Source organism: Tasmannia lanceolata, unplaced genomic scaffold (genome assembly GCF_043159265.1).
Source record: "Tasmannia lanceolata isolate RefF3 unplaced genomic scaffold, GAP_Taslan_0.1 ptg000004l, whole genome shotgun sequence".
In the NCBI taxonomy this organism is placed as follows: Eukaryota; Viridiplantae; Streptophyta; class Magnoliopsida; order Canellales; family Winteraceae; genus Tasmannia; species Tasmannia lanceolata.
Genome location: NW_027518681.1, coordinates 10,525,643 through 10,551,448, shown reverse-complemented (window position 1 = coordinate 10,551,448; position 25,806 = coordinate 10,525,643). Strand labels below are relative to the sequence as shown.

General features: G+C 37.2%; 1 protein-coding gene across 1 annotated transcript; it reads right to left on the bottom strand.

Moving 5' to 3' along the window:
• Positions 1-13,855: 13,855 nt before the first annotated feature.
• Positions 13,856-25,119, bottom strand: LOC143875637 (cuscuta receptor 1-like). Its single transcript, XM_077377246.1, has 4 exons — positions 24,457-25,119; positions 24,225-24,371; positions 15,048-15,200; positions 13,856-14,445 (listed from the first exon to the last, which is right to left on the bottom strand). The coding sequence occupies exons 1-4, from the start codon at positions 24,521-24,523 to the stop codon at positions 13,856-13,858; spliced, it is 957 nt and encodes a 318-aa protein (XP_077233361.1). The 5' UTR covers positions 24,524-25,119.
• Positions 25,120-25,806: the final 687 nt, after the last annotated feature.

Below are 25,806 nucleotides of genomic sequence, written 5' to 3'. Positions count from 1 at the left end.
ACTCTTTTTAACAACAAAGCTTTAAGAAAACTAACACAATGAAATTATTTTTAGAGAATGTAGACCATTATCAATGCAAATATAAATCAATCACCCGAACAAATGTGAAACAATCACTCAAAGAGTCGGTAACACTCTGGGAGTTTCAAAACAATCACCCAAAGAGTCTGTAACACTCTGAGAGTCTCAAAACAATCACTCAAAGAGTCTGTAACACTCTGAGAGTTTCAAAACAATACAGAAATCTTTATACTCAAAGAGCCCTAACTACCCGAAGAGTCTCTAACACTCAAAGGGTCTCAACTACTCAAAGAGTCTCAAACGCACACGAAAAACCTTTATACTCGAAAGAGTCTCAACTACATAGAGAAACCTTTATACTCAAAGAGCCTCAACTACCCGAAGAGTCTGTAACACTCAAAGGGTCTCAACTACTCAAAGAGTCTCAAACACATCAAAGAAACTTTTATATTCAAAGAGCCTCAACTACCCGAAGAGTCTGTAACACTCAAAGGGTCTCAACTACTCAAAGAGTCTCAAATACATCAAAAACTATTTATACTCAAAGAGTCTCAACTACCCGAAGAGTCTGTAACACTCAAAGGGTCTCAACTACTCAAAGAGTCTCAAATACATCAAAAACTATTTATACTCAAAGAGTCTCAACTACCCGAAGAGTCTGTAACACTCAAAGGGTCCCAACTACTCAAAGAGTCTCAAACCAACACAAAACATTTATACTCAAGGAGTCTCAACTACCCGAAGAGTCTGTAACACTCAAAGGGTCTCAACTACTCAAAGAGTCTGAAATCAACAAAAACATTTATACTCAAAGAGTCTCAAATCAACACAAAACATTTATACTCAAAGAGTCTCAACTACCCGAAGAGTCTGTAACACTCGAAGGGTCTCAACTACTCAAAGAGTCTCAAATCAACACAAAACATTTATACTCAAAGAGTCTCAACTACCCGAAGAGTCTGTAACACTCGAAGGGTCTCAACTACTCAAAGAGTCTCAAATCAACACAAAACATTTATACTCAAAGAGTCTCAACTACCCGAAGAGTCTGTAACACTCAAAGGGTCTCAACTACTCAAAGAGTCTCAAATCAACACAAAACATTTATACTCAAAGAGTCTCAACTACCCGAAGAGTCTGTAACACTCAAAGGGTCTCAACTACTCAAAGAGTCTCAAAACAAATCAAAACATTTATACTCAGAGAGTCTCAACTACCCGAAGAGTCTGTAACACTCAAAGGGCCTTAACTACTCAAAGAGTCTCAAATCAACACAAAAATATTTATCGATCTTATATCGAGTTCATTGATAGCATAGCGATCTCCTGCCGAGAATAAATGGGAGTGCATGATCTTTGCTGAAAGCAAAACTCAAGTAGATTGATGAGATTTTTAGGTGCTGACTCTCTTTAACAGATGAAAAGCATTCTAATGAGGTTTGAAGGATGCAGGAGTAGATTATATAACCCGCTGGGAATTGAAGTTTATGAAACTTTTGACTCCAAAAGAAACAACTTGATCAAGGGAATTCAACTCAAAGAGTATGTTCAAGCTTCTCTGGTTTCTATTTGCTAAGAATAGATATCCCAGTTATCATTGTGTAATATCTTTTATGACGCAAGTCATAAAAGATGCCCCTAGTATGATGTGCTTCCATGACAAGGTTTTAAGAAAGCAGAACCAAGGTAAGTAGGAAAAATTTGAGTTTGCATGGGTTCTTTCTTTGGTATAATGGTAAGACCACCTTCACAAAGGCTGAACGTAAGAGTTCTTCATTTTGCTCAGTGCTTGAGGCTTTGATGTTTCAGGCAGGTCTGAATAACAAATCTCTTGCCCTTCTTTGATTCTTAAACCAGGATCTACTCTAGATTTTTCTTTACATTTCGGAAGGTCTACACCCATTCTCTCCAGTGCCAAACACTTTTGATTCTAAAAGAAAACAATGAGAAACAAGGAACAGACTCCTGAGGACTCTTTCAAAGAAGACTTACAATATTCATGAGACTTGACTAAATTTTGATTCACTCTTAAATCAAATGTGTTATTTTTAAATGGTAAGGTCAGCCACTCTTAGAGTAGTCTCAAAAACCATGCCAAAAGGCTCTAGTTTCCTCCATCAGGACATCCGTCATGGTTATACCCCTTCGGATTGCTCGGTTTTAATGCCCCTAGTTTAAAAAGGTGTCAAAGTAAGCCTTGCTGACACTATTCGGATTCCAGGATCCTGCCCTATAGAGGTTGCTTCTCAGTCTCCTTGATTTGTCTTTTCGGAAGAAGTCAAAATTAATGTCTTCCAAGTTTTCAGTCTAAAAGACCACTTATCTCAACTTTTGCTTTCCAAGCTTTCAGTCTAAAAGACTACTTATCTCAATTTTTGCTTGTACTCAAACTTGAGAATTCTACGTAACTGAGGAACTCCTTCTGCTTCTATTCAACTCAACTTTTCATGGGAAGTATTTGCCTCTGACTAGATTGTCTCTTCAAGTTTTCAATCCAGCATACCACTACCCTTACCTTCTGATAAGTCAATCATTTTGCTTATTGACTTAGCAAGAAAAACGACTTTCACCTTTCTCTAGGCCGCCCTTTCGGGTTTTCAACCTAGCGGATCTTCAGACTCTCATTCTTTTCTTTCTGTTTTTCTTTTCATTCGCCTCGAACCTTTACTTGTTTCACCAGAAGGACTTTCTAGGTGGGCTCGGGTTCAAAAGGGTTGAATACCTAAGGTTCTAAGGATTTGGACCGAATCTGGTCTAGCCAGACTACCTACGTACCCCAAAAATGGAGGATCAGGTCCGCGTAGTTCGCTTAAGGATTTTTCAAAGAATGGTTTAGCATTTAGCTTCAAAATTTTGAAAAGGGATTTTATCCCAAGGTTTGACCGAACCTGAATTAATCAAGTTGCCTACGTACCCCTGAAGAAATGGGGATCAGGTCCGACGTAGTTCGGGTGCATAAATGCCCCGGGTTTATAATGTGTTTGAAAAGAAACATTGGCTTTAAATTGTTGGCCCAAAGGGTTCTCAAAAGGATTTTAAAACGTTAGGATTTTGGCTATAAAAGTTCAAACGCCCAAGGATGGCCTCCTGATGTATTTGATGTATAAGCTCTTTTGCTTAAGGTTCAAAGGCTTAAAAAATTTTCTAGGAGTCTGACGGCATGTCAGGCAAAACTTCAACCACTGTGCTCCACTCTCATCTCAAAGATCTTGGATTTATGCTCAAGATTCCACCACTCCTTGTCCGAAAATCTTCTCTCAGTATTTCATCAGCTCCACAGGATGTCTGATGCTTATCTCTTTAAAATTTTACTCTTCAACTGGATGTCTAAAGCAGATGAAGTCTTGCTTTGCTCAACGACAGGGCATTCCCCTGGTTTATCCTTATAGGATCAAGCAAGACTACCTCAAACCCCTCTAAACAGGTTTATCAATTCTTTGCGTTCCTCGGGAGATAAAGTTTTGCCACTCCATCTTTCTCGAGTTTCGAATTTTGATACCACTATCAATGGCTTCGATTTCTTCTTCAAGTGGCTATGCTCGACGCTCTTCCTCTCGTTTGACCATCTTTCAGATCTCGAGGGGAATTTCGTCTGCATTCTCATCCGAGAAGGGGGTCTTGTAGTTGTTTTAAACATTTAATCCAAGAGTGAATCATAAAAATTTGAAGATACAGACTCAAATGCTTTATTGAATTGAAATACTTTGAAGTACATAGATGACTTTGAACGCGCCTCAGTAGGCTCTACATTGAATTTAATCAAAAAGCTAAACACCGACTCTGAACGAGAAAGACTGATTGACATGACACATTTTCTTTTCTTTTTTTAACATCAACATAACTGAACTTTTCCAAGTTCGAGAGAAGAAAGTTGATGTACACTTAATGAAAGACAAATCTAAAGACACAGGACACTTCTTCAAAGGTAGTGAACCGGCACTGAAAGTTTATAGGTGATACACCTTTCTTCATGATAATGATAATTATAAAGTTCGATCCCGAAGTAGGAATCCCAGAAAAGGCAACTCCACAAGGTCTAGGTTAAATGGGGCAACAAAAGGCTTATGCTGACAATGTGGGTAAAGCAATAGACTGATGTATCGAATGAATTCAGAAATGGTCAGTCTTTTGGAAGAAGGGCTTTTTGTTGAACACAGACTTTTGACTTAGAAGCAATCACACTATCTCAATAGTCATGGGATAAAAATTCTAAACAAATAGAGAAAAGAGTAATCTTGAAATACATCAACGGGTATGTTAATTTGGAAAGAATCCTCAATCTATTCCTTAAGATGTTCTTTGGGTATAACCGTTCTTCTTTTGGGAATGAAAGAGTCAGGAACGATAAACATCCCTAATCAGAATAAGTTTCGATCTCAGCAACGATCATGCACTCAAAGAATACAGGTAAGATCAAACTTTTCCATCAATGATTTCGATATGATCCAAAGGTAAAAGATATATGATAGGTAAACATTGATCAATGAAAAATCAATGGCTCAGATAATAGACCATGGCCATAAGAATGACAAAAGTAGAGTCCAGGGCCAGATCTAAAATCTGAATGATGGATATCAACAACTGTAGATCAATATGATTAGATCAAGATGAGATGAGATAGCATAAGATTGCTTTCAACGGATGGATCATGAATGACTAATCCTATGAGATCTTTGGAAATGAATGGGATTTACATCCTAACCCCAAAGGAAAAGTTTTTTTTAATCTTCGCACATTTTATCAGTGTTACCTGAAGGCATCAATCCTAACCCTAATCTAGCGGAGTGGAGAGAGGATCTCGACTCATGACTTTGTTTGTGTACCTAGGACCGATCGTAGCCATTGGAAGATGGACTACGGCTTAATCTAGACACAAATGGGTTGGATATCCTAAACTAGGCTCACACACGTGATGCACATGTGTTCGTATACTACATGCATGTGTGGGTTAATCTAGGGGTAAGGCCAAGAGTTCCCTTAGCGCGAATCCATGTTCGATATACTGTACCAGTGTCCGGTGTATCAGTACGTGAACAAGAGATCCGTTTACGTACCATAAAGGTACTAGGCTAAGGGTGGAATGCTTCTCTAGCACAGAGGCACCAGGTGATGAAATCCCAGTCAACCATGCTAGATAACACTCCGGGTTCCTAAAATAGGACGTGTGTGCATGTGAGATGCAGGGGTTTAGATGAAAGTGATGTAAGTGTGTGCAATAAGTTCGCGCAATCTATGATGCCTTCAGGTTTTGTTAGATTAAGTTTGAGTAAATGTGATGAGAAAATAAAGCATACAAAGTAATCTAACAAGCATAAAAGAGATAGAGTTTTCATGAGCCGGTTGAAATAGATTCAAATGAGTTATCCTTTGGAATTGTAATGAAGTTAGGTTGTCCCCAGCAGAGTCGCCAGTCTGTGGGCCCCGATCCCGCGAGAGGGGTGGTGGCGCGAGAGCCGCCACGCACTATCTCTTGGTCTCTCGTACCCACGCGATTGGCGTGTGCCTTTCATTATTGATTTTAATTCGTCTTTTATGTGAACTTGGGATCACTAAGGCAATCCGAATTCCACACAAAAGAGACTGACAGAGTCGCCACCTAGATGTGGGATCTAGGACCCATAATTAACCAGAAATCTAGACTCGCTACCTGGTTACAAGAATGGAAGGTATGGGGATTTATCCACCACATGCACCATTCCTGCCCGATAATCGGTCTTCAATTCCAAAAGTTAACTCTTTTAAATTCATTTTTAATGGCTCATTCAACTCTCTGTTAATGTGCTATCTATGTGACATGCATCCTATGATCTAATTTCAATGTGAATCCTAAATGTGTATCTTGATTTCTTAATTGGTTTGGATTCAATCTAAGTGAAAGTTCTCCTAAAATTCTAATTTCATGGAAAATCCTAAGTGATTTGATTGTTTCAACAGTTTTAAAAGTGATTAGCCCGAGTCCTCAGATGATCTGGTATTCATCCAAAGAAGCCTACGTATCCCCGCCTCCACGAGAATCAAGGCAACGTAGTTCTCCGCGCCTATTCTAAGCTAGGATGCCTAAGACACCTAGACTTCTATCCTAGACTCGATCTAAAAGACCGAACCGGTTATTAAAGTTTCTTGTACGATTATTTAAATTTCAGTGAATTGTGGATTTTATGACACCCTATATGCCCTAACTAAATGCAGATTAGCCCTAAGCTAATGCAGGTGGTTCTTACAACCTATGTGTGACTAGGCTGTATTTCTTAAGGAAAACCAAGGGTGGACTAGCGTATCATACTCTAGTCATCACTCGGCGATGTGGATCGCCGACTGACCGGACGGAGGCGCTCCTATAACTCTAGGACAGACCCCTAACTCTAAAACAAGCACACAACAAACAAACAATCAAATAACCTATCAAAAGAAAAACCCTAACTCTAAAACTCTCTATCTAGGAGAAACTCCTAACTCTAGAAGAAGATCTTTTGAAAACAAGATTTTAAAGGTTTTTTAAGAAGGTTTAAAATAGTTATTTACAAAAAAGTTTGGCTGGACTTGGGATGTAAATCCCAAGCTGCACTACGTACCTCGGAAGAGGATCAAGCCAACGTAGTTCGAAACGAACTCTCAAACTACGCTTCTAAAAGAAACACTCACACTTCAGATTTTTTAAGGTTTTTTTATATTTTCAAATGTTTTTGATATTTTTAAAGTTTTCAAATGTTTTTGAGTTTTAAATTTCTAATGTTTTTGGATTTTAAAGCTTTTCCAATGCTCAGGACCTTAAAATATTTTTAATCTTAAAGGGAACACGCAAGTAATACCACAAACTAGGGCAAAGCCCTAAAGCAAAAGGGGAAACCCCGAATAAGCAATTAGCGTCTCAAAGAGACAAACCACAACAAGAAAGATAGCGTCCCAAGAAGAGAGAAAACGATCCAAGATCCCAAGCAAGCAAAGCTCTAATAAGACTGAGTTAGCCTCTAATCAAAAGCGAAGTAATCAACAACTCTAAAGGAGAAACTCCGAACTAACAACACTAAAGAGGGGAACAGATGAGTCAGAGACTCTCTAATACTACAACTTAGAGGAGGAATGAGTCAAAGACTCCCAAAAAACGCCAACAGAAGAACCAATGAGTCAAAGACTCCCTAGTAATACCACAAAAGAACGAATGAGTCAAAGACTCTCTAATAATACCTACTAAGAAAACGAAGTGAATCAAAGACTCTCTAAAAGAAAAGGAAACACGAGTCAGAGACTCCACTAACACCCACTAAAGGATAGATGAGTCAAAGACTCTATAAAAGAAATGGAAACATGAGTCAAAGACTCCACTAACACCAACTAAAGATAAATGAGTCAAAGACTCTCTAAGAGAAAAGGAAACACGAATTTGAACATTTGGCAGAGGTAAAACACCCAGCCGGGCCGGACAGCTACCTAGCCCTAGGGTGCAACAAATGTGCAACCCAATACCCATAAGGGTAGGGGTATGAAGCCAAGCCGAGTATGGTGTTCTCCCAAAACCAAACGGCGCACAAAGAGGACTAACGAGAGAATGAGACCGGGCGGGTCTCCCAAACACACACAAAGATGAAGGTGCTTTAGAGATTTTAAGATGATTTTCACTTAATTTTTATTTTTTTAATGGATTTTACCAATTTTTAACCATATGAGTGATTTTACAAGTGAAGCTGTTGCAAACGAACTCGAAATGAGTTGAAACTTCTCCACCAACAAGATATGATGAGATGTAATTTACTGGAAGATTTTTACAGATTTTTACATTAAACTCATATTTAATATGGATTTAAAAATTAATTAATCAGATTGCAAAAATAACACATAAACTACTAGAAATAGATATCTAAATTCCATGAAATTTCTACAGTAGTAAGAGATAAGTGAAAATAGCATGCTGTGAGATTTCCATGAATTTAGAAAACTATTTACTATCAGTTTCGGATTTTTCAAATTTCAAACCAGATTATGAATTAACACTACAGCTCATATGAAAAAAGATCCAAATCACTTGAAAATTTTACAGAAGCAAGAAGTATAGAATTTAAGACTACTGTAAAACTTTGGAGAATTTTATCTGTGATTTGACGTCAGTAACAATTCTCTCAAAATCTGATAATTTTCAAAGAATGCGTAAAATAATATACCAAACAAAATCCAAAAATTCTCACAAATTCATGGTAGAATGTATCATTATCATATTATTTTCCCACGAAATTTCATTATTTTTGGAATCTGTTTAGTATATCGTTTAGTTTTCTTTGTTAAAAATCATGCAAAAATCCGAAAATATACCAAATAATTCTAAAAAAAATTCCGAGAATGGTGTACCTACCTGTGATCGAAATCCTCGCCGAATCCGAGAGCCGAAAAACTCGAAAATTCCGCCTCCGTGCGATCGCTTCCGCTTTCTTTCTCTTTTTGCTTCTTTTTTGTTTCTTTTTCTTCTTTTCTTGTTTCTTTTCTTTTTTTTTTCTTTTCAACCCCTCATAGCAACTTTGTTAGAACACATGATAGAAGAGAAATGAGTTCTCTCCTCTTACTCACCCTCATTGAACCATTTATAGCAAAGGAATGGGAGGGTGGTGGCCACCATTGTGGACTTATTCCATGGTAGGTGGCCACCATTGTGGACATATTCCATGGTAGGTGGCCACCATTGTGGACATTGAATTTTGACATGTGTGTGGCCCCATGCATGTTTTTTAAAGTCCTTTTGAGTAGGTAAAAGATAATCCAAATGGGTCCCATATGTGACCAAATTCCCAATTGTGCATAAAATCATATGTCCCACTCCAAAGTATGATCGGAACCGTTCATTTGATGGGCGACAATGTGATTTAATTTGTGCTCCGCTAATCAATCCTATGGGCTGATCCAAGCCATCCAATAGATCAAAATGTGAATATGTTACCCCATTTTTAAATCACTCCCATTTGATGATCCGAACCGTCCATTTGATGGGCGACAATTGATGATCTTGACCGTTCAAATGGTGGGTCGCAATGTAAATTGGTTGTGCCCCCTTAAATCATTCCTCTATGACGATCCAGACCATCCAATTGATGGGTCCCCTACCTAAGTAGGTTGTGTCCTCCTAAATCATTTCAATGGGCTGATCCGAGTAACTCAACCTGATGATCGTAACAAAATTGGTTGTTAAAACGACTTCTCTGAGATCTTGACCGTTCTCTTGATGATCATCTTTAGGTGTTGGATCGAAGTAGGTTCAAAACTCATTTTTCACTAAAACAATGCGCGGGCCACCCTGTTTGATCCAAATCTAAACAAATGCTCAAGACGGGCCCATCAATCGGATCCAAATTCTCTCTTGCTCGAATTCTTGGGAATAATCTCTCTCAACACTTAACGGAAAAGTGCGAAACATGGCGGAAACGACCAAAAATATTTAGAAATGTAACAAACGGACGCGGGAAGGAAAGACATTGGAAAACCGATGGAAAAAACCCTAATTTCTTAAGGCAGAGCAAAATGGGGTGTCTACATGCCAAGCATAGCGAACTTGGGTCCGGTCAAAATGGGGTGTCTACAGCGCTATCATTGCCTTTGCAATGAGAGGGACCTAAGGTTTAAGGAATATACATCTAAAAGATTGGGCAAGTCTTTCAAATCAAAGAGGGGAGTGCTATTTGGACTAAGCAAGTCCCCTAATGATGGGCTTGGGCTATCGCCTTCATCGCCCTCGGCAATGAATGGGATATGAATAAATGCCTAATCAGTGGGACAAGATGACTTTCTAAAATAATAAACCAAACCCTGAACTAAAGAGCAAAATCTTAGGCTTATAGACAAAACCTTAAACTAAAGGACAGAAGACTCCTACACTAAATGGTAATTTAATCTTATGAACACCAAAATATCTGTTATATATGATGGGAAGTGATAATCCATACCACAAAGTCTGTTAAAAGTATTGTCAAATGAATCTAATAATACTCATAAAAATTATAAGGAAATAACTCAAGCATTCTTACTTCAGTATTTTTTTTTTATAAACTACACATATGTCCTGATTCATGAGAGGTTTGCATAAATCAATCCAAAAATACACAACTACTGTAACATGGTTAAATCGACACCATCCCACATGTTGGAACTAATGGACAGCAGTTATATCATGGCCTATCTTTACTAGGACCACTTCATTTGGCACATTAATTATCGATTACAGTCATGGAGACATGGCCTTTTTAGCTTCAGTCAGTCAAAGTTTATGAAACACACTATAGACCCAATCTTTTATACAGTACATATACATGGCAAGCTTGAAATTTAAAGGAAGCAGAAACTCCTTATTCTTCTTTCAACACCTATCATCATATAGGAACTAAAGCATAATGAATCATGACCATTGTCTGTACAGTCCTATAAGGACAGCAGCTATGTGCTTGTGAACCGAAACAATGGGCAGCAATTATATGAAATAATGAGTAGCAAGCAGTGGACAACAGTGGACAACAATTATGTGCTTGTGAACCAAACCAATGGGCAGCAATTATATGAAATAATGGACAGCAAGCAGTAGACAACAATGGACAGCAGTTATATGCTTTTGAACTGAACCAATGGGCAGCAGTTATATGAAATAATGGACAACAAGCAGTGAACAACAGTGAACAGCAATTATGTGCTTGTGAACTGAACCAATGGGCAGCAGTTATATGAAATAATGAGTAGCAAGCAAGATTGGAAACATACTTAGAGCGACAAGCCATGAGCATTAATTCATGAAGTTTTGATATTTTCAATTAAACACCTAAATTTTCACAAGCGAGAACCATGTGTCTCCGAAACAAATCATTTGCTCGTTAATTTTCAAATACATATACAGCCCCTCACTACTGTTCCAAAATCCAGAATATTTTTAACTTTTCAAAACCCCCATTTTCTTTTTTTCACACATACATATTAATGACACTTATATATAACTGATCAAACCTTCATCAATAAGCTTTTCCTACCCCTCACCACTACAGCCCACTCTCGTGCATGCCTATTGATAAAACTAAATGGACTCACTTGCTCAAACTCTAATAGTGTAAGCACTTAAACATGGGTGGAAGAAAGGTTGTCATTATCAAAATAAAGAAGTTGCCTCCATAACAAGTGTGTGGGGGCTGCACATATCAAAAGGGTGAGGGGCTGCAAATATCAAAAGTGAAATGAGGGCTGTGCATATCAAATAAGGTATGAGGAAATTCATTAGAAGGTGATAGAGGTGTACAAGTTTAGTTCTGACTCACACTGTTTTGAATAAGATCATCATGCAACTCACAAAACTTAGCATGCCTAAGATTTATCATAGACTGGACCTTTACATGTCATAATACTAAAAAAAAAAAAAATTGGAACATCATACCAAAATAACAGCACAAAGATTTTCAAGTAAAAAAAAAAAAAATTATGCACAAGGAACCCGTAACAAAATTTGTCTACTTTGCATATTATCCCTAAACATGTAGATAAAAGCATTCAAAACACAAGTTTCAACTAAAAGCTAGAAAACTTCTTTCCCCTTTTTTATTTACTTTGCTTTTGTTTGGAAGACTATAAAAAAGGGAAAATCTTCACCCACAATTACCAACCTCTCCATTTCAAGAGGCATAGAAGAAACAAGGGAGCTTGATGTTTGTCACATAAGGGAACTCCAACCGAACTTGGTGTACTCATCAAAAAATAAAATAAATAGAGCATCCACGTAAATAATTCCAATAACCACTATATTATTTTATTTTAAAAAAAAAACTCACTATACAGTCCAACATTTCAGCAATATGCATTATTTCTTCTTCTCATTTATATCTAAAATGTTATTTCACTCAAAACCTTAAAACATATTTTAGGAATAAAATCCCCCCAAACTCATTTTCAACAATCCATGCATCCATCTATTCAAATTCTTTTGGGAAACTTCACTGAATAATATTCTATATAAGTAAATGATCACCTAGCTGCTGGCGCAATTTTCAAAAATTACTAATGCTAATAGCCAATTCTCAAAACAAAACAAAAAATTTCATGTATCAAATTGAAATAAAAAGCAAAGATCAAATCGATTACTAGCACTTGCAGAGAACTTCGAAAGCAGGTATCATTCTCCAAAGAGATTCATTAAATCTGAAATAAAATAATCGTATCAGAGAGATTAAGCTAATTCTAGCAATCAAAATAACAACCAGAGTTCAGGTAAGGTTTTGGCAAGCTATGAAAGACAAAGAAAAAGAAAAATCGAGGAGCTTCGGCCAGAGACTAATCAAAGAAAATGAAAAAAGAGACTGCTAAAAATAAAAAATAAAAATCATATGATTGTTAAGGCGTGTCAGTGTTTGTGTTAAAAAAAAAATCATACCCCCGTGTCTTTTACACTTGTATTATCCTAACAAACATCCAAATGGAACAAAACCGTGTCAAAAGAAAATCAATCATCATTAGAAAATTTCTAAAACTGAAATTATGAACCTTGCCTTTTCTAAAAAATATACATCATTCTAACCCTTAAGCCCCAAAAATAAAAATAAAACATAAGAAGAAATCACATGCTTTTCAAATATAATTCAAAGACTATTACTAGACAACATGACCGGAGTTGCTACCCCCAAAAAAATCAAATTATAATATTTCTAGCTTCTCTTCTTCGTTTAGATTTATTTTTCTTTACTATGACTTCCACAAAATTAACTCAATCATTTAATCATTAACCGGTTGTATCCTGATGTTGTAGAAGATTAGCAAGAATCAACTCATCCTTAGAGACATCATACAACACATCATAATTTGTGTTAAACAAAGTTATTCAAGAAAAGATGAAAGGAATGAACCAAAAAATAATAATAATAATAATAAATACCTTTTTTAGAATTTCGAAATGATCAAGCTTAGTTGGAACCTAGTTGATCTTGTCTTTGAAAAGTTCTGGAATGCTCAAACCTTGCTCAAATCAAACAAATTTCTGCAATTTCTCTTCTTTAAAATCCTCTCAAATTTCTCTCCGAAGCTTCCGATCTCTCTCTATTTACAACTCCTCCTTGTAGATCTTTAGTTTTTCTCAACAAATTCGTAGATCTAGGGCTTTTGGTTAAGGTTTTAAGCTTTAGGATGATAGATCTAGGGTTTGAAATCGTAAGAGAAAGGCATAATAGCAGCAAAGGCTGGTGAAGGAAGGAAGAAAAGAACGGCCGGAGATCGAACGGAGCTTGATCGGAGAGGAGAAGAACTTGATCGGAAAATGAAAGGAGCAAGGGTTTGGAAGTTTAAAAAGAAGAAAATCTGAGATTTTAGGTTTAAATCAAAGAAAATAAGAGGATAATGAAGATTCTAAAGATCATGACACCGGATTCCAGTGAAATTCCGGCGGGATTACCGGAGAAGGTGACCGGATCTCTCTCTCTTTCTCAGATCTATTTTCACTCTCTTTTCTTCTCTCTCTTTCTCTCTCTAAAAGGCAAACGAGAGTTTTTTTTCTTTTTTTTTATGAGGGTAAAATCGATATTTATAGGTATAGCAAAGTGTTGATATTAGCACCAGTGGAATTGATGGGCGCGCAGTTGCGCGGATTTTGATAAGCGCACAATGCTATTGTGTCCCATTCCAAATCGGTTCTGTACCGTTCAGGATAAATGCACCCCCCCTTCTGCGAACTTGCACTACGACATTGCTTGACTCGTTCGCCAGGCAAACGCGCTCGGATTTCGATAAAATTTTACGGGGACCTTGCTGGGACCCTAACCTACCTTGAGGTGAAATTTGGAGTTTTAAAACATTGGTTTGATAGGATTTTGCTTAAACTAGTGAGGTTTAGGGTACGGTCAAAATCGGGTGTCTACAATATCTAGAAAAGAGACAATCGAACTGGTGTTGTGGGGAAACTGAGGAATTGAGCCTTCAAAGTGGTTACCCCTCAACGACATGATTCGAAGTGATGTAGTATTGTACAAAAGCCAAGATGGGATGACCCCTTTAAGGGAGTTATGATCCAATTGGAAGCAGTATAAACGTTGCTGATTTGAAATGAAGCTGGGGATGCTAGAAGTGCTACGTTGGTTTAGATTGCAATTTTCAAGGAGCAACCACATGATTTGAAAAGTAGGAACCCAATGCGGGTATTCTGTTTCAACCTCTAATTGGACATTGTTTGAAAGGTCAACATATGAAAGCTTTGAGAGGTTAGCAAACATGGAAAATGAGAACACACCTGTGAACTGATTGTTTGACAGAAAAATAGTCTCCATCATTGTTAGGTTGTTGAAAACGAATGAAGGAACCCCCCCTGAGAAGCGATTGTACGAGAGATCAAGCGATTGCAAGTAATGCATATCTTTCAAACATGGATGAATATTGCCTTCGATCGAGTTCCTCTTAAGATTCAAGGTAACTAAGTTACTTAGTTTGCAAAGCCCTGCAACAACAAGACAGAGAAATGGATCATGAAATTAGATAGATGGTCTAATAGGGGCCAATACCTAAATGATACATGGGAACCTAATTTTTTAGAATGAGGCTAGGCAATTCATCGTTTGCAAAATAGGATCATTCTTTTCTTTTTATGCTTATTTTCAATTTATTCATAAAAATGTAAACCGCCAATTTTTGGGAAATAACATTCCCACACCCTTGATTTAATGTCACTAGATCTTTTTACTTTACACTTTTCTAATTAGATTTTAAAGATTGTTACATTCCTAAAATGCTTTCAACAACCAATTTAAAACGTGTAAAGGGTGTAGTGCTATTATTGAAATAAGGGAGAGGAAATATCATTTCCCATAACCAGAATTAAATTTCTACTTATTCGCAAAAAATCCAAAAATCCGCTCTTGAAGTTTCCCACAAATGAATTTTGGCTTGGAATACGTTAGAAACAAAGAGAGCTGAAACAACTACAAAAGCCTAGCAAATAGATCATGTTATCATTATCATTGTGAGAGAAATGAAAGTGAAGAAAAAAACTACTTCATCCATCATCATCACTTTGGATGAGAAGATACTATAACCATGTACCTGTTGAGATGCCAAATGGGTTTGTAAAATTATTCTCTGATAAATCCAGTAGTTCCAATGAGGAAAGGTTGAGTAGACAAGATGGAAGACTTTGATCGTTAAGAAAGTTATTGCCAAGATCTAGTTCCTTGAGTCTCTTCAAGCCACATAAACCTACAAGAAAATGATCACGACATAAAACCTCATGCAACACTTGATTTATTACCAAACAACAAATTCCTTTTAATGCAAGGGGAAAACTCAAATTTGTATATGAAAAATGCTAAAAAGACTCATCCTTAGTTTTTTTTTTTTAACAACAGATCACTCTCTGGTTATGCTTCTGCCATGTAGATGTAACCAATTTCGTCAACCCAAAATTAACACAAATCTGGCCTGTTGTTGTTTTCCCTAACATGATTGGATAATCCTAACCCTTGATTTATTGGTCCCGTATAGTGTTCAACTAAGAGAAGCTAAAGTTTTGATATTTATTGGCCTTAATTTGGGGGATGGGATGTCCATTGGGGGACTAGGACCATATGGATTGCCTCATGATGGTCTAACAAGAACAACGTTCTTGACTACACATCCCCTCGCCACAAAAACAGAATGGGCCAAATTTGAGGAACACCATCTCTGACTTTATATATGGTGTAATTGCATTGCTGTGCATAATCAGGGCCCCGCTCTTGATATTTTTGAAATAAACAAGAGGGGGGGTGAATTGGTTTTAACACTAATTTATGCCCTTTTTAAAATTTAAGTATTAAACCTAATTTAATTTGTCTTCTCTTGATTGAATTTTTGGTTAGTGTAAGTAAGATTAAAAGACAAAGTTAAATGCTAGACCAAAAAGAATGAAAGTGCAAGATAATGGAAGAGACACACCGATGTATAGTGGTTCGGGCAAAGCCCTACTCCACTCTTCTTAAGATCGTCCTTAAGGATTTCCACTATGCGAGACCTCCACGATGCCCGGCTCTGAGGCGGTTACACTTCCAAGGGATATTAAATAAGGATGCCCTTACACCTTTACAATGACTCTCCTTCTCCGCCGAGTTCTAAGTGCTTGCTCTCTAGGGAATTAATATAGGATGCCCTTACACCTTTACAAGAAATGAAAGAGAGATAGCTTGGCTTCTTCTTGAAAGCTTGATGCTCTTTGTAGTCCCTTGATTGCTCTTCAATGATGGTTGCAAGTGAAAGCTCTAAAATCCCAAATCAAAAGATTTGCAAGTTGCAAGGCAAGTTTGGGAAAAATAAATTCTTAAGCTTGAAAGGATTGCAAATGTGTTTGAAGGCTTAAGGAAGTTTTTCAAATGATCAAGAGAGAGGAAATAATCCTCTAGATGTTGTATAAATAGTCTCTCCTCAAAATATGACCGTTTGGGGGTGGGAATAACAAAAACCACAAATTAATTCAAATCCCAACGGCTATATTCTCAGCTGTCGTGAGGTTCTCAGAGTTCCGAGAACCATTCTCGGAGCTCCGAGAGAACGGCCAGAAGATGAAAATTTTCTACTGGACAATTTCTCGGAGTTCCGAGAAAATTTCTCAGAGTTCCGAGAAAATGGCCAGAAGCTACTGGACCATTTCTCGGAGTTCCGAGGGAACTCTCGGAGTTCCGAGAAGCCTAAAAATCAGCAGTTTTTGTATTTTTATTGCTTGTTTCATTTTTGGCTTTTGGAACTCAACTCCTATGATAATTTTGGAATATTTATGAGGGTCCCAACATGTCGGTCCACCACATAATCATTCACTAACCATTTTAGTTCTTAAGTGTTTTTGAAAAACTCTTTTGAAAACACTTTGCCTTGTCTTGGAAATCTAAAGAGAAAGGATGTACAATGATACCTATGTAACCTTCAACTTCTCTTTAGTCTTGGTCTTCAATTGCTCTTCCATTGTATGCTTGCTTGAGAGATGATGTGAGCTCCACTTAGCTCCTTTGACTCTTGTGTTGGTACGTCTTCAAGCATGACCATGTAGTGTGTTGGTTTCTTCAATTGATTAATCCTATCTTAAACACAACACTTCAAGGCAAATTGATTAGTATTCAATAACACAATCAATTATGTTTAGAATCATCAAAACAAGATAGGAGAGTAGACCCTTGGGCTTACAATCTCCCCCTTTTCTATGATGACAAACAAAATTGATTATGAGGTGTGTGTGGAGTGACATAATAGGCAAGTGAATGCTGGAACTCCCCCTCAATATATGCACACAGAAAAATGATAGCAATTAAAAGCATATGGTGCATATAGTCAATTGAATAGATAATCAATTTCAAACTTCTCCCCCTTTTGTCATCGACAGAAAGGGTGTACTAAAAAGTAAAGCAATTTAGGAGTAGAGGAAGATTGAGTTAGGTACTCCCCCTAAATCAATGCTTATGGTATAAAAATATATAACCAAGTAATGCACATATACCTGTTCATGATCGAGATGTTGACAAATGTCAATTTGTTAGGTATTTTTAATTAAAGTGAAGGTACCTCTCCAACTTAGAAAATTAAGAAGGCTAAGAGTACCAATTGAGTGATTTTTAAGATTAATATTTGACATCTCATTCATGCAGATACTACCAAACAAGGATGATAAATATAAATACTATATAGATAAGCTGGTGAAAGGCACAGAGTATTTATTTGGCAATTTCTTTGACTTGTTCCGCACTCCAAATGTTTAAGGCACTTCTGATATAACATATTCTATCATCACTAAGGGGTTTTGTAAAGATATCCGCTAATTGTTCTTTAGTGTTGATATATTTTAAGCAAATATCCCCTTTTTGTGAGTGATCTCTAATGAAGTGGTGCCTAATCTCAATATGTTTTGTTCTTGAGTGTTGTATGGGGTTCTTTGTTAAGCTTATAGCACTAGTATTGTCACATTGGATGAGAATGTTTTCCATTTTAATTGCATAGTCCATCAATGTGCTTTTCATCCATAGGACTTGTGCACAGCAAGCTCCAGCTGCCACATATTCTGCTTCTGTTGTGGACAGAGCTACTGAATTTTGTTTCTTGCTAAACCATGAAACAAGTGATTTGCCCAAGAATTGACAAGTCCCACTAGTGCTTTTCCTATCCACTCTACATCCAGCAGAATCTGCATCTGAATATCCAATGAGAGTGAAGGCAGATGATCTTTCATACCATAGTCCCAGACTTTGGGTTCCTTTTAAGTATTTGAAGATCTTCTTGACTGCCGATAGGTGAGACTCTTTTGGATCCGATTGAAATCGAGCACAGAGACAGACAGTAAACATAATGTCTGGTCTGCTGGCTGTCAAATAGAGTAAGCTACCTATCATACCCCAATACATCTTCTGGTCCACAGATTTGCCAAATTCATCCTTTTCTAGCTTAGCAGTAGTACTCATGGGAATTCTTGATGTCTTACTGCTATCCATGCCATTTTTCTTGATTTAAAAATATCCCATTTTTGTATTGTTTAATTTGGAGTCCCAAGAAGTAGGTTAACTCACCCATCATGCTCATTTCAAATTCATTTTTCATTAGAGTTGCAAATTCATCACACATTTTTTGATTAGTTGAGCCACAGATGGTATCATCCACATAGATCTGGACAAGGAGGATATCTTGATTTTCTCTTTTGATAAATAATGTTTTATCCACCTTTCCCATCTCAAAACCTTTTTCAACTAAGAAAGTCCAAAGCCTCTCATACCAAGCTCTAGGAGCTTGTTTCAACCCATATAAGGCTTTATCAAGCCTGAAGACATGATTTGGGTGTTTGAAGTCTTCAAAACCTGGAGGTTGCTCAACATACACTTCCTCTTGGATATAGCCATTTAGGAAGGCACTTTTGACATCCATTTGATATAGTTTAAATCCTTTATGAGATGCATATGCCAAGAGTATCCTAATAGCCTCCATACGGGTAACAGGAGCAAATGTCTCATCATAGTCTATTCCCTCCTCCTGATTGTACCCTTGGGCTACAAGCCTAGCTTTATTTCTAGTGATAATTTCATTTTCATCCAACTTGTTTTTGTACACCCATCTCGTGCCAATGACTGGATGATCACTAGGTCTAGGCACTAGCCTCCACACCATGTTCCTTTCGAATTGACTCAACTCTTCTTGCATAGCCATCAACCAATATTCATCCTTTTCGGCTTCCTTGATGGTTTTAGGTTCTAATTCGGATAGGAACGCTAAATTGTTACTCACACTACGATAGTATGATCTAGTTCTTAGTGGTGATGTGGCATCACCTAAAATTTGGGATTCAGGATGATCTACCAATATTCTCATATCCCTAGGTAATGAGTCATCATCTTCATTTTCTGCTTCCTCACTAGGTAATGTGTGACTTGTAGATGCATGAGGAGGAGCACTCAACTTAGGTAAGAGATGTTCATTAGGTTCATCCTCATCATGTGGCATTTCTTGAGGTGTTGGCTCTCTCTCATCAAATGTCACATGCATGGATTCTTCTACAACTAAAGTTCTTCTATTAAATACTCTATATGCTTTGCTATGTGAAGAATACCCTAAGAATATGCCATCATCCGATTTCTTATCAAATTTGTGTAGGTTATTTTTAATGTTCAAGATATAGCATTTACAACCAAACACTCTAAAATAGCTTATATTTGGTTTTAAGTTTTTCCAAAGCTCATAAGGTGTTTTCTTAGAAATTGGCCTTAAATATACCCTGTTTATGATATAGCAAGCAGTGCTAACCGCTTCCGCCCAAAAAATATCTAGGGAGATCATTTTCATGCAACATAGTTCTAGCCATTTCTTGGAGGGTTCGGTTCTTTCTTTCTACAACCCCATTTTGTTGAGGTGTTCTAGGTGCGGAAAAATTGTGTTTGATGCCATGTTCATTACAGTAAGTGTCAAAATGTACATTTTCAAATTTCGTTCCATGGTCACTTCTAATGTAAGATATGGCAATACCTTTTTCATTTTGTATTTGATTACACAATTTTAGGAAGTTTTCATAGGTTTCATCTTTATCTGCTAAAAATATGACCCATGTAAATCGTGAGTAGTCATCCACAACTACAAACACGTAACCTTTTCCACCTAGGCTACTTGTCTTCATTGGTCCAAAAAGGTCCATATGAAGTAGTTGCAAGGAGTAGGTGGTTGAAATCATATTTTTAGGGGCAAATGAGCTTTTTAATTGTTTTCCTAATTGACAAGTTCTACAAATGTGATCTTTGGTGTATTTGAACTTAGGCAATCCTCTAACAATTTCTTTTGAGGAGAGAGTCGAAATGAGATCCATTCCGGCATGACCCAACCTCCTATGCCACAACCAAGAATCTTCACTAATGGCATTTAGACAAGTCACATTTTGGAGTCTAAGATCATCTAGTCCAATAGTGTAAATGTTATTGTCTCTAGAACCTATGAATTTCACTTCTCCATCTATCTTATTTTTAACAATGCATCTGTCGGGGTTGAAGACTACTTCAAAACCATTATCACATAATTGACTAATGCTAATAAGATTATGGGACAAGCCATCAACAAAGAGTACATCATGTATGGGAGAGGTAGAGTTACCTATGGTGCCTTCTCCTTTGACTTTTCCTTTCTTATCATCTCCAAAGGTAACGTCTCCACCATCCTTGAGTGATTGGGATGCAAATTGAGTGAGGTCTCCGGTCATGTGTCTAGAGCATCTACTATCAAGGTACCATGTGTTCTTCTTGTTATGGCTTTTAAGGCATACCTACAAATGAATAGGCAAGTGAGATCCTTTAGGTACCCAAATCTTCCTAATCTTGCTATGTTCATTTATTTTTACTTTAGAGTTCAATTTGATTTTATCTTGTTTAGCATGGATGCAAGCAACTTTATAATGACCTTCTAAACCACAATAAAAGCAAGTTTTGGTACTACTAGAAGAAGCCTTTGAAAGTTTGTTTTTATAGTTGGATATTGTAGTATTCCATTTATGTCCAAGTCCACTTTTATCATGTGGCATTCTTTGAATGTTAACAAGTCTATCCAATTTCAATGAACTATGTTCAAAATTTTCAAATAGTTTCTTTAGTTCATCATATTCACAAGATAGTTTACTATTTTCATGCTTTAGCTTGTTGTTTTCAATAGAAAGTTCTTGACGATTTTCATTTAAGATTTTAACAGAAGCATTTAAATCATGAATTTCAACTTTGTATTTTTCATTTTCATCCTCTAAAAATTCATGGTCTTTCTTTAACCAACCAAATTCTTTTGTCATGTTAGAGAGAGAATTTTCAAGTGATGCATTTTTATCAAATTCAATCTCAAGTTCATCATGTGCATTTTGCAAAGAATCTAGAACTTCTTTTAAAACAATGACATTATTTAAGGTATTTACCTCTTGGTTGTCGTTTGTTGAGGCCATGAAGCAAATGTTTCTTGCAATCAAGCAATCTTCTCCATCATTTTGTTCGCCTTCACTTTCAATTTCCTCATCCCATGTGGCGGTCATTCCTTTCTTGCATTCTCTTCTCTTGAAACGGTTGTTTGAAGAAGGCTCATTATTGAGTGGACAATCCGGGCGAATGTGTCCAAGCTTCTTGCATCCATAGCATCGGGGTTGAGACGATCCATCACCGAGCTCTTCTTTCTTTTTGAATGGAGGATTGGTCCTTCTATTTTTCATACCTCCCATGTCCTTTGCAAGAATTTGATCATTCTTGTTAGGAGGGCAACTTCATCTTCGATGTCTTCCTTTGCATCTTCATTTTCACCTACATTGCAAGCAAAAGCAACTCATTTTCCTTTTTCAATTTTAGTTTCAATTTCGGGTGCTTTTGTTTTGAAAATCATCTCATGGGTTATCAAGGACCCTATTAGTTCATCTAAGTTCAATGTATTCATGTCCTTGGCTTCGGTGATTGTGGAGGTTTTGGATTCCCATGACAAAGGTAGGGATCTAAGGATTTTGGTCACTAAATCTCTATTTGAAAATTGCTTTCCAAGTCCCCTTAATCCATTTACAAGGTTCGTGAATCTAGTGTACATGTCGGCAATAGTTTCATCGGGTGTCATTTGAAAGAGTTCATATTGCCTAAATAAGTGATTCATTTTAGATTCTTTGACTTGGTTGGTTCCCTCATGGGTGACTTCTAAGGTGTCCCAAATTTCCTTAGCCGAATTCAAATTTGACACTCTATTGAATTCTCCGGGAGACAAAGCACAAATTAGGGAATTCATGGCTTTAGCGTTATAGTTTGAGGCTTGTTGCTCGGCTTCGGTCCAATCATTTAGATTTCTAGTGGGTAATATATATTCATTATTAATTGCTCTCCACATTTGGTAATCTTGGGTTAAAAAGATTTTCATTTTGGTTTTCCAAAATCCATAGTTTGTTCCATCAAAGTAGGGTGGCCTAGTGTTTGAGTAACCTTCATGGTGTTGAGGATGGTTTGCCATTTTTTAGAATCTTTACTCTAGACCGGTTAGGATTTTTAAAAATTAGAGACGAGGCTCTGATACCAATTGAAATAAACAAGAGGGGGGGTGAATTGATTTTAACACTAATTTATGCCCTTTTTAAAATTTAAGTATTAAACCTAATTTAATTTTTCTTCTCTTGATTGAATTTTTGGTTAGTGTAAGTAAGATTAAAAGACAAAGTTAAATGCTAAACCAAAAAGAATGAAAGTGCAAGATCATGGAAGAGACACACCGGTGTATAGTGGTTCGGGCAAAGCCCTACTCCACTCTTCTTAAGATCGTCCTTAAGGATTTCCACTATGCGAGACCTCCACGATGCCCGGCTCCGAGGCGGTTACACTTCCAAGGGATATTAAATAAGGATGCCCTTACACCTTTACAATGACTCTCCTTCTCCGCCGAGTTCTAAGCGCTTGCTCTCTAGGGAATTAATATAGGATGCCCTTACACCTTTACAAGAAATGAAAGAGAGATAGCTTGGCTTCTTCTTGAAAGCTTGATGCTCTTTGTAGTCCCTTGATTGCTCTTCAATGATGGTTGCAAGTGAAAGCTCTAAAATCCCAAATCAAAAGATTTGCAAGTTGCAAGGCAAGTTTGGGAAAAATAAATTCTTAAGCTTGAAAGGATTGCAAATGTGTTTGAAGGCTTAAGGAAGTTTTTCAAATGATCAAGAGAGAGGAAATAATCCTCTAGATGTTGTATAAATAGTCTCTCCTCAAAATATGACCGTTTGAGGGTGGGAATAACAAAAACCACAAATTAATTCAAATCCCAACGGCTATATTCTCAGCTGTCGCGAGGTTCTCGGAGCTCCAAGAAATTCTTGGAGTTCCGAGAGAACCGCCAGAAGATGGAAATTTTCTACTAGACCATTTCTCGGAGTTCCGAGAAATGGCCAGAACCTACTGGACCATTTCTCGGAGTTCCGAGGGAACTCTCGGAGCTCCGAGAAAAAAAATCTCGGAGTTCCGAGAAGCCTAAAAATCAGCAGTTTTTGTATTTTTATTGCTTGTTTGATTTTTGGCTTTTGGAACTCAACTCCTATGATAATTTTGGAATGTTTATGAGGGTCCCAACATGTTGGTCCACCACATAATCATTCACTAATCATTTTAGTTCTTAAGTGTTTTTGAAAAACTCTTTTGAAAACACTTTGCATTGTCTTGGAAATCTAAAGAGAAAGGATGTACAATGATACATATGTAACCTTCAACTTCTCTTTAGTCTTGGTCTTCAATTGATCTTCCATTGTATGCTTGCTTGAGAGATGATGTGAGCTCCACTTAGCTCCTTTGACTCTTGTGTTGGTACATCTTCAAGCATGACCATGTAGTGTGTTGGTTTCTTCAATTGAATAATTCTATCTTAAACACAACACTTCAAGGCAAATTTATTAGTATTCAATAACACAATCAATTATGTTTAGAATCATCAAAACAAGATAGGAGAGTAGACCCTTGGGCTTACAATTTTATCAAGGGCAGCTGATTTTATAAGTCTCTATCATTGGATCAAATATCAAGGTGGCACCTATGTCGTTTCCTGTTACACACTGAAGCATGTCGAGCACCATATAATTTCACTATATAGGACAATCTTGTTGTGGACATGAAGAATTCTTCAGTTAAAAGGATTAAAACGTTGCATTATATATTTTTTGAGAAATTTCTAAATAGTAAAATCTACTTTCATTTTTTTTTCACACTGCTTCACCTAGTATAAAAGTAGAAAATGAAATGGGAAAAAGTACAATACCAGGTAAGTTTCCTCTCAGATTATTCCCATACAAGAATAATTCTTCCAATGGAGAGGAAGTGCTTAGTAGACATAGTGGAAGTGCTCCATCAACAAGATTGTTGTAGTCAAGATCCAAACTTCGTAGTTTTGTCAAACCACATAAACCTACAAGAAATGGGCTAATTATATACTTGTATAGTGAAAACATGCTTTTTACAAATCACAACACAGTTTGAGGCAGGATCAATACTCCGCAAGGAATTGCTGCTTTCGTTTAGCCTATTCAGCCCAAGTTTCAATATCTCTAAGTTTTGCATTTGAGTGAACCCTGCGAAAAAAAGAAGAGACGATGAGAGATGGACTTGGTGATGATTTTAGATATCGCATTCATGAAAAGTTAACTAAATCATATTATATTGAAGGTTTTTTTTATCAGTAAGCTGGGGTTTGGTGGACCCCTACCAATATATTAAATAAAGTAAGATGATACAATAGCAAGAACAAGAGCACTGCCCAATCTTGAGAACAATGTCTAGGGAAAAGGGCAAAACAACTAGTGTCATGATACCTTTGAAGACAAACTCAAAACAAGCAAGAGAAAAAAAAATACATGAGCTGGATTGTGCAATTTGTGGGACTTGAGAGACATCTGATCCCTAGAGCAAGACCCCATACCCAGGTAAAGCCTTGTTTACTGTGATCTGGGAGATCTATCATCTTCTGGCTATACTTCCTTATTCTCTAGCTTTTCCTCAACTCCTGAACCATTGGGGTTGACTCGTAAATTTCGTTGGGATGGAAGATAGCCCACTTGTCGTCTAAGATAGGAAGAAGACGGGAGTGTTCTTTTTTCCTTTGGACATTTTGCCATGATTCTTCTTCAGAGGGATTGGATTCCAATTGGAAGGATGTTCCTTCCTCTAGGGTGTCTAAAGGCGAGAATCTGTTTCCTTGGCTCTTTAGGAGTTGTCTCTTTAAAACTTCTACATGAGACTCACCATGATGGTTGCCTTGGTGGTAGGTCGCCTGTTTTTCCTAAGTTTTGTCCTTTGGGGAGAACTTATTATCTAGGGAAACTATTGTATTCTTGTTCGGTCGAGGAGCCTAGGTCACTGAAGTTTGAAGCTTGTCGAATTTTTCACTTTTCTTAACAGGCCTCAATTCCTTCTTAGGTTAAGGGGGTTTCTGATCTAAAAGGTAATTGCACTCCTATGTGTTGTGGCTGAAATCTTTGCAATTGCTTCAAACCTTGGGTTTTAAATCATAGGTTATTGGTTGCATGATGACTCCCGAAGCTGTTCTAAGTTTGATTGAGTACGGTAGGGGTTTATTGACTTTAACTTGGATGCACATCCTAGCATAGTTTAACCTTGACGAATCGGTAATTGGGGTACTGGCAATCCTGCTCATATTATGGGGGGTCCAAAACTTTAGGTGGAGCCCCGAGAGATGAATCCAAATGGGAATTTCATAAAGTTGCTTCTTCTCCAAAGAGGTTTTTGGACTTCACCTTTTGAGGATTTCTTATACTAAAGGTTAAACTTGCTCACAATCAGCACCACCACCCCAATACTATATCCACATAAATTGCTCATGATTC

Coding starts and splice junctions, on each gene's coding strand:
- LOC143875637 (XM_077377246.1), bottom strand. CDS start 24,523: ATGCAAAACTTAGAGATATTGAAACTTGGGCTGAATAGGCTAAACGAA. Junction 15,201..24,224: donor TCTGAGAGGAAACTTACCTG/GTATTGTACTTT, acceptor ATTTTCTTGTAG/GTTTATGTGGCTTGAAGAGA. Junction 14,446..15,047: donor CCCATTTGGCATCTCAACAG/GTACATGGTTAT, acceptor TTGTTGTTGCAG/GGCTTTGCAAACTAAGTAAC.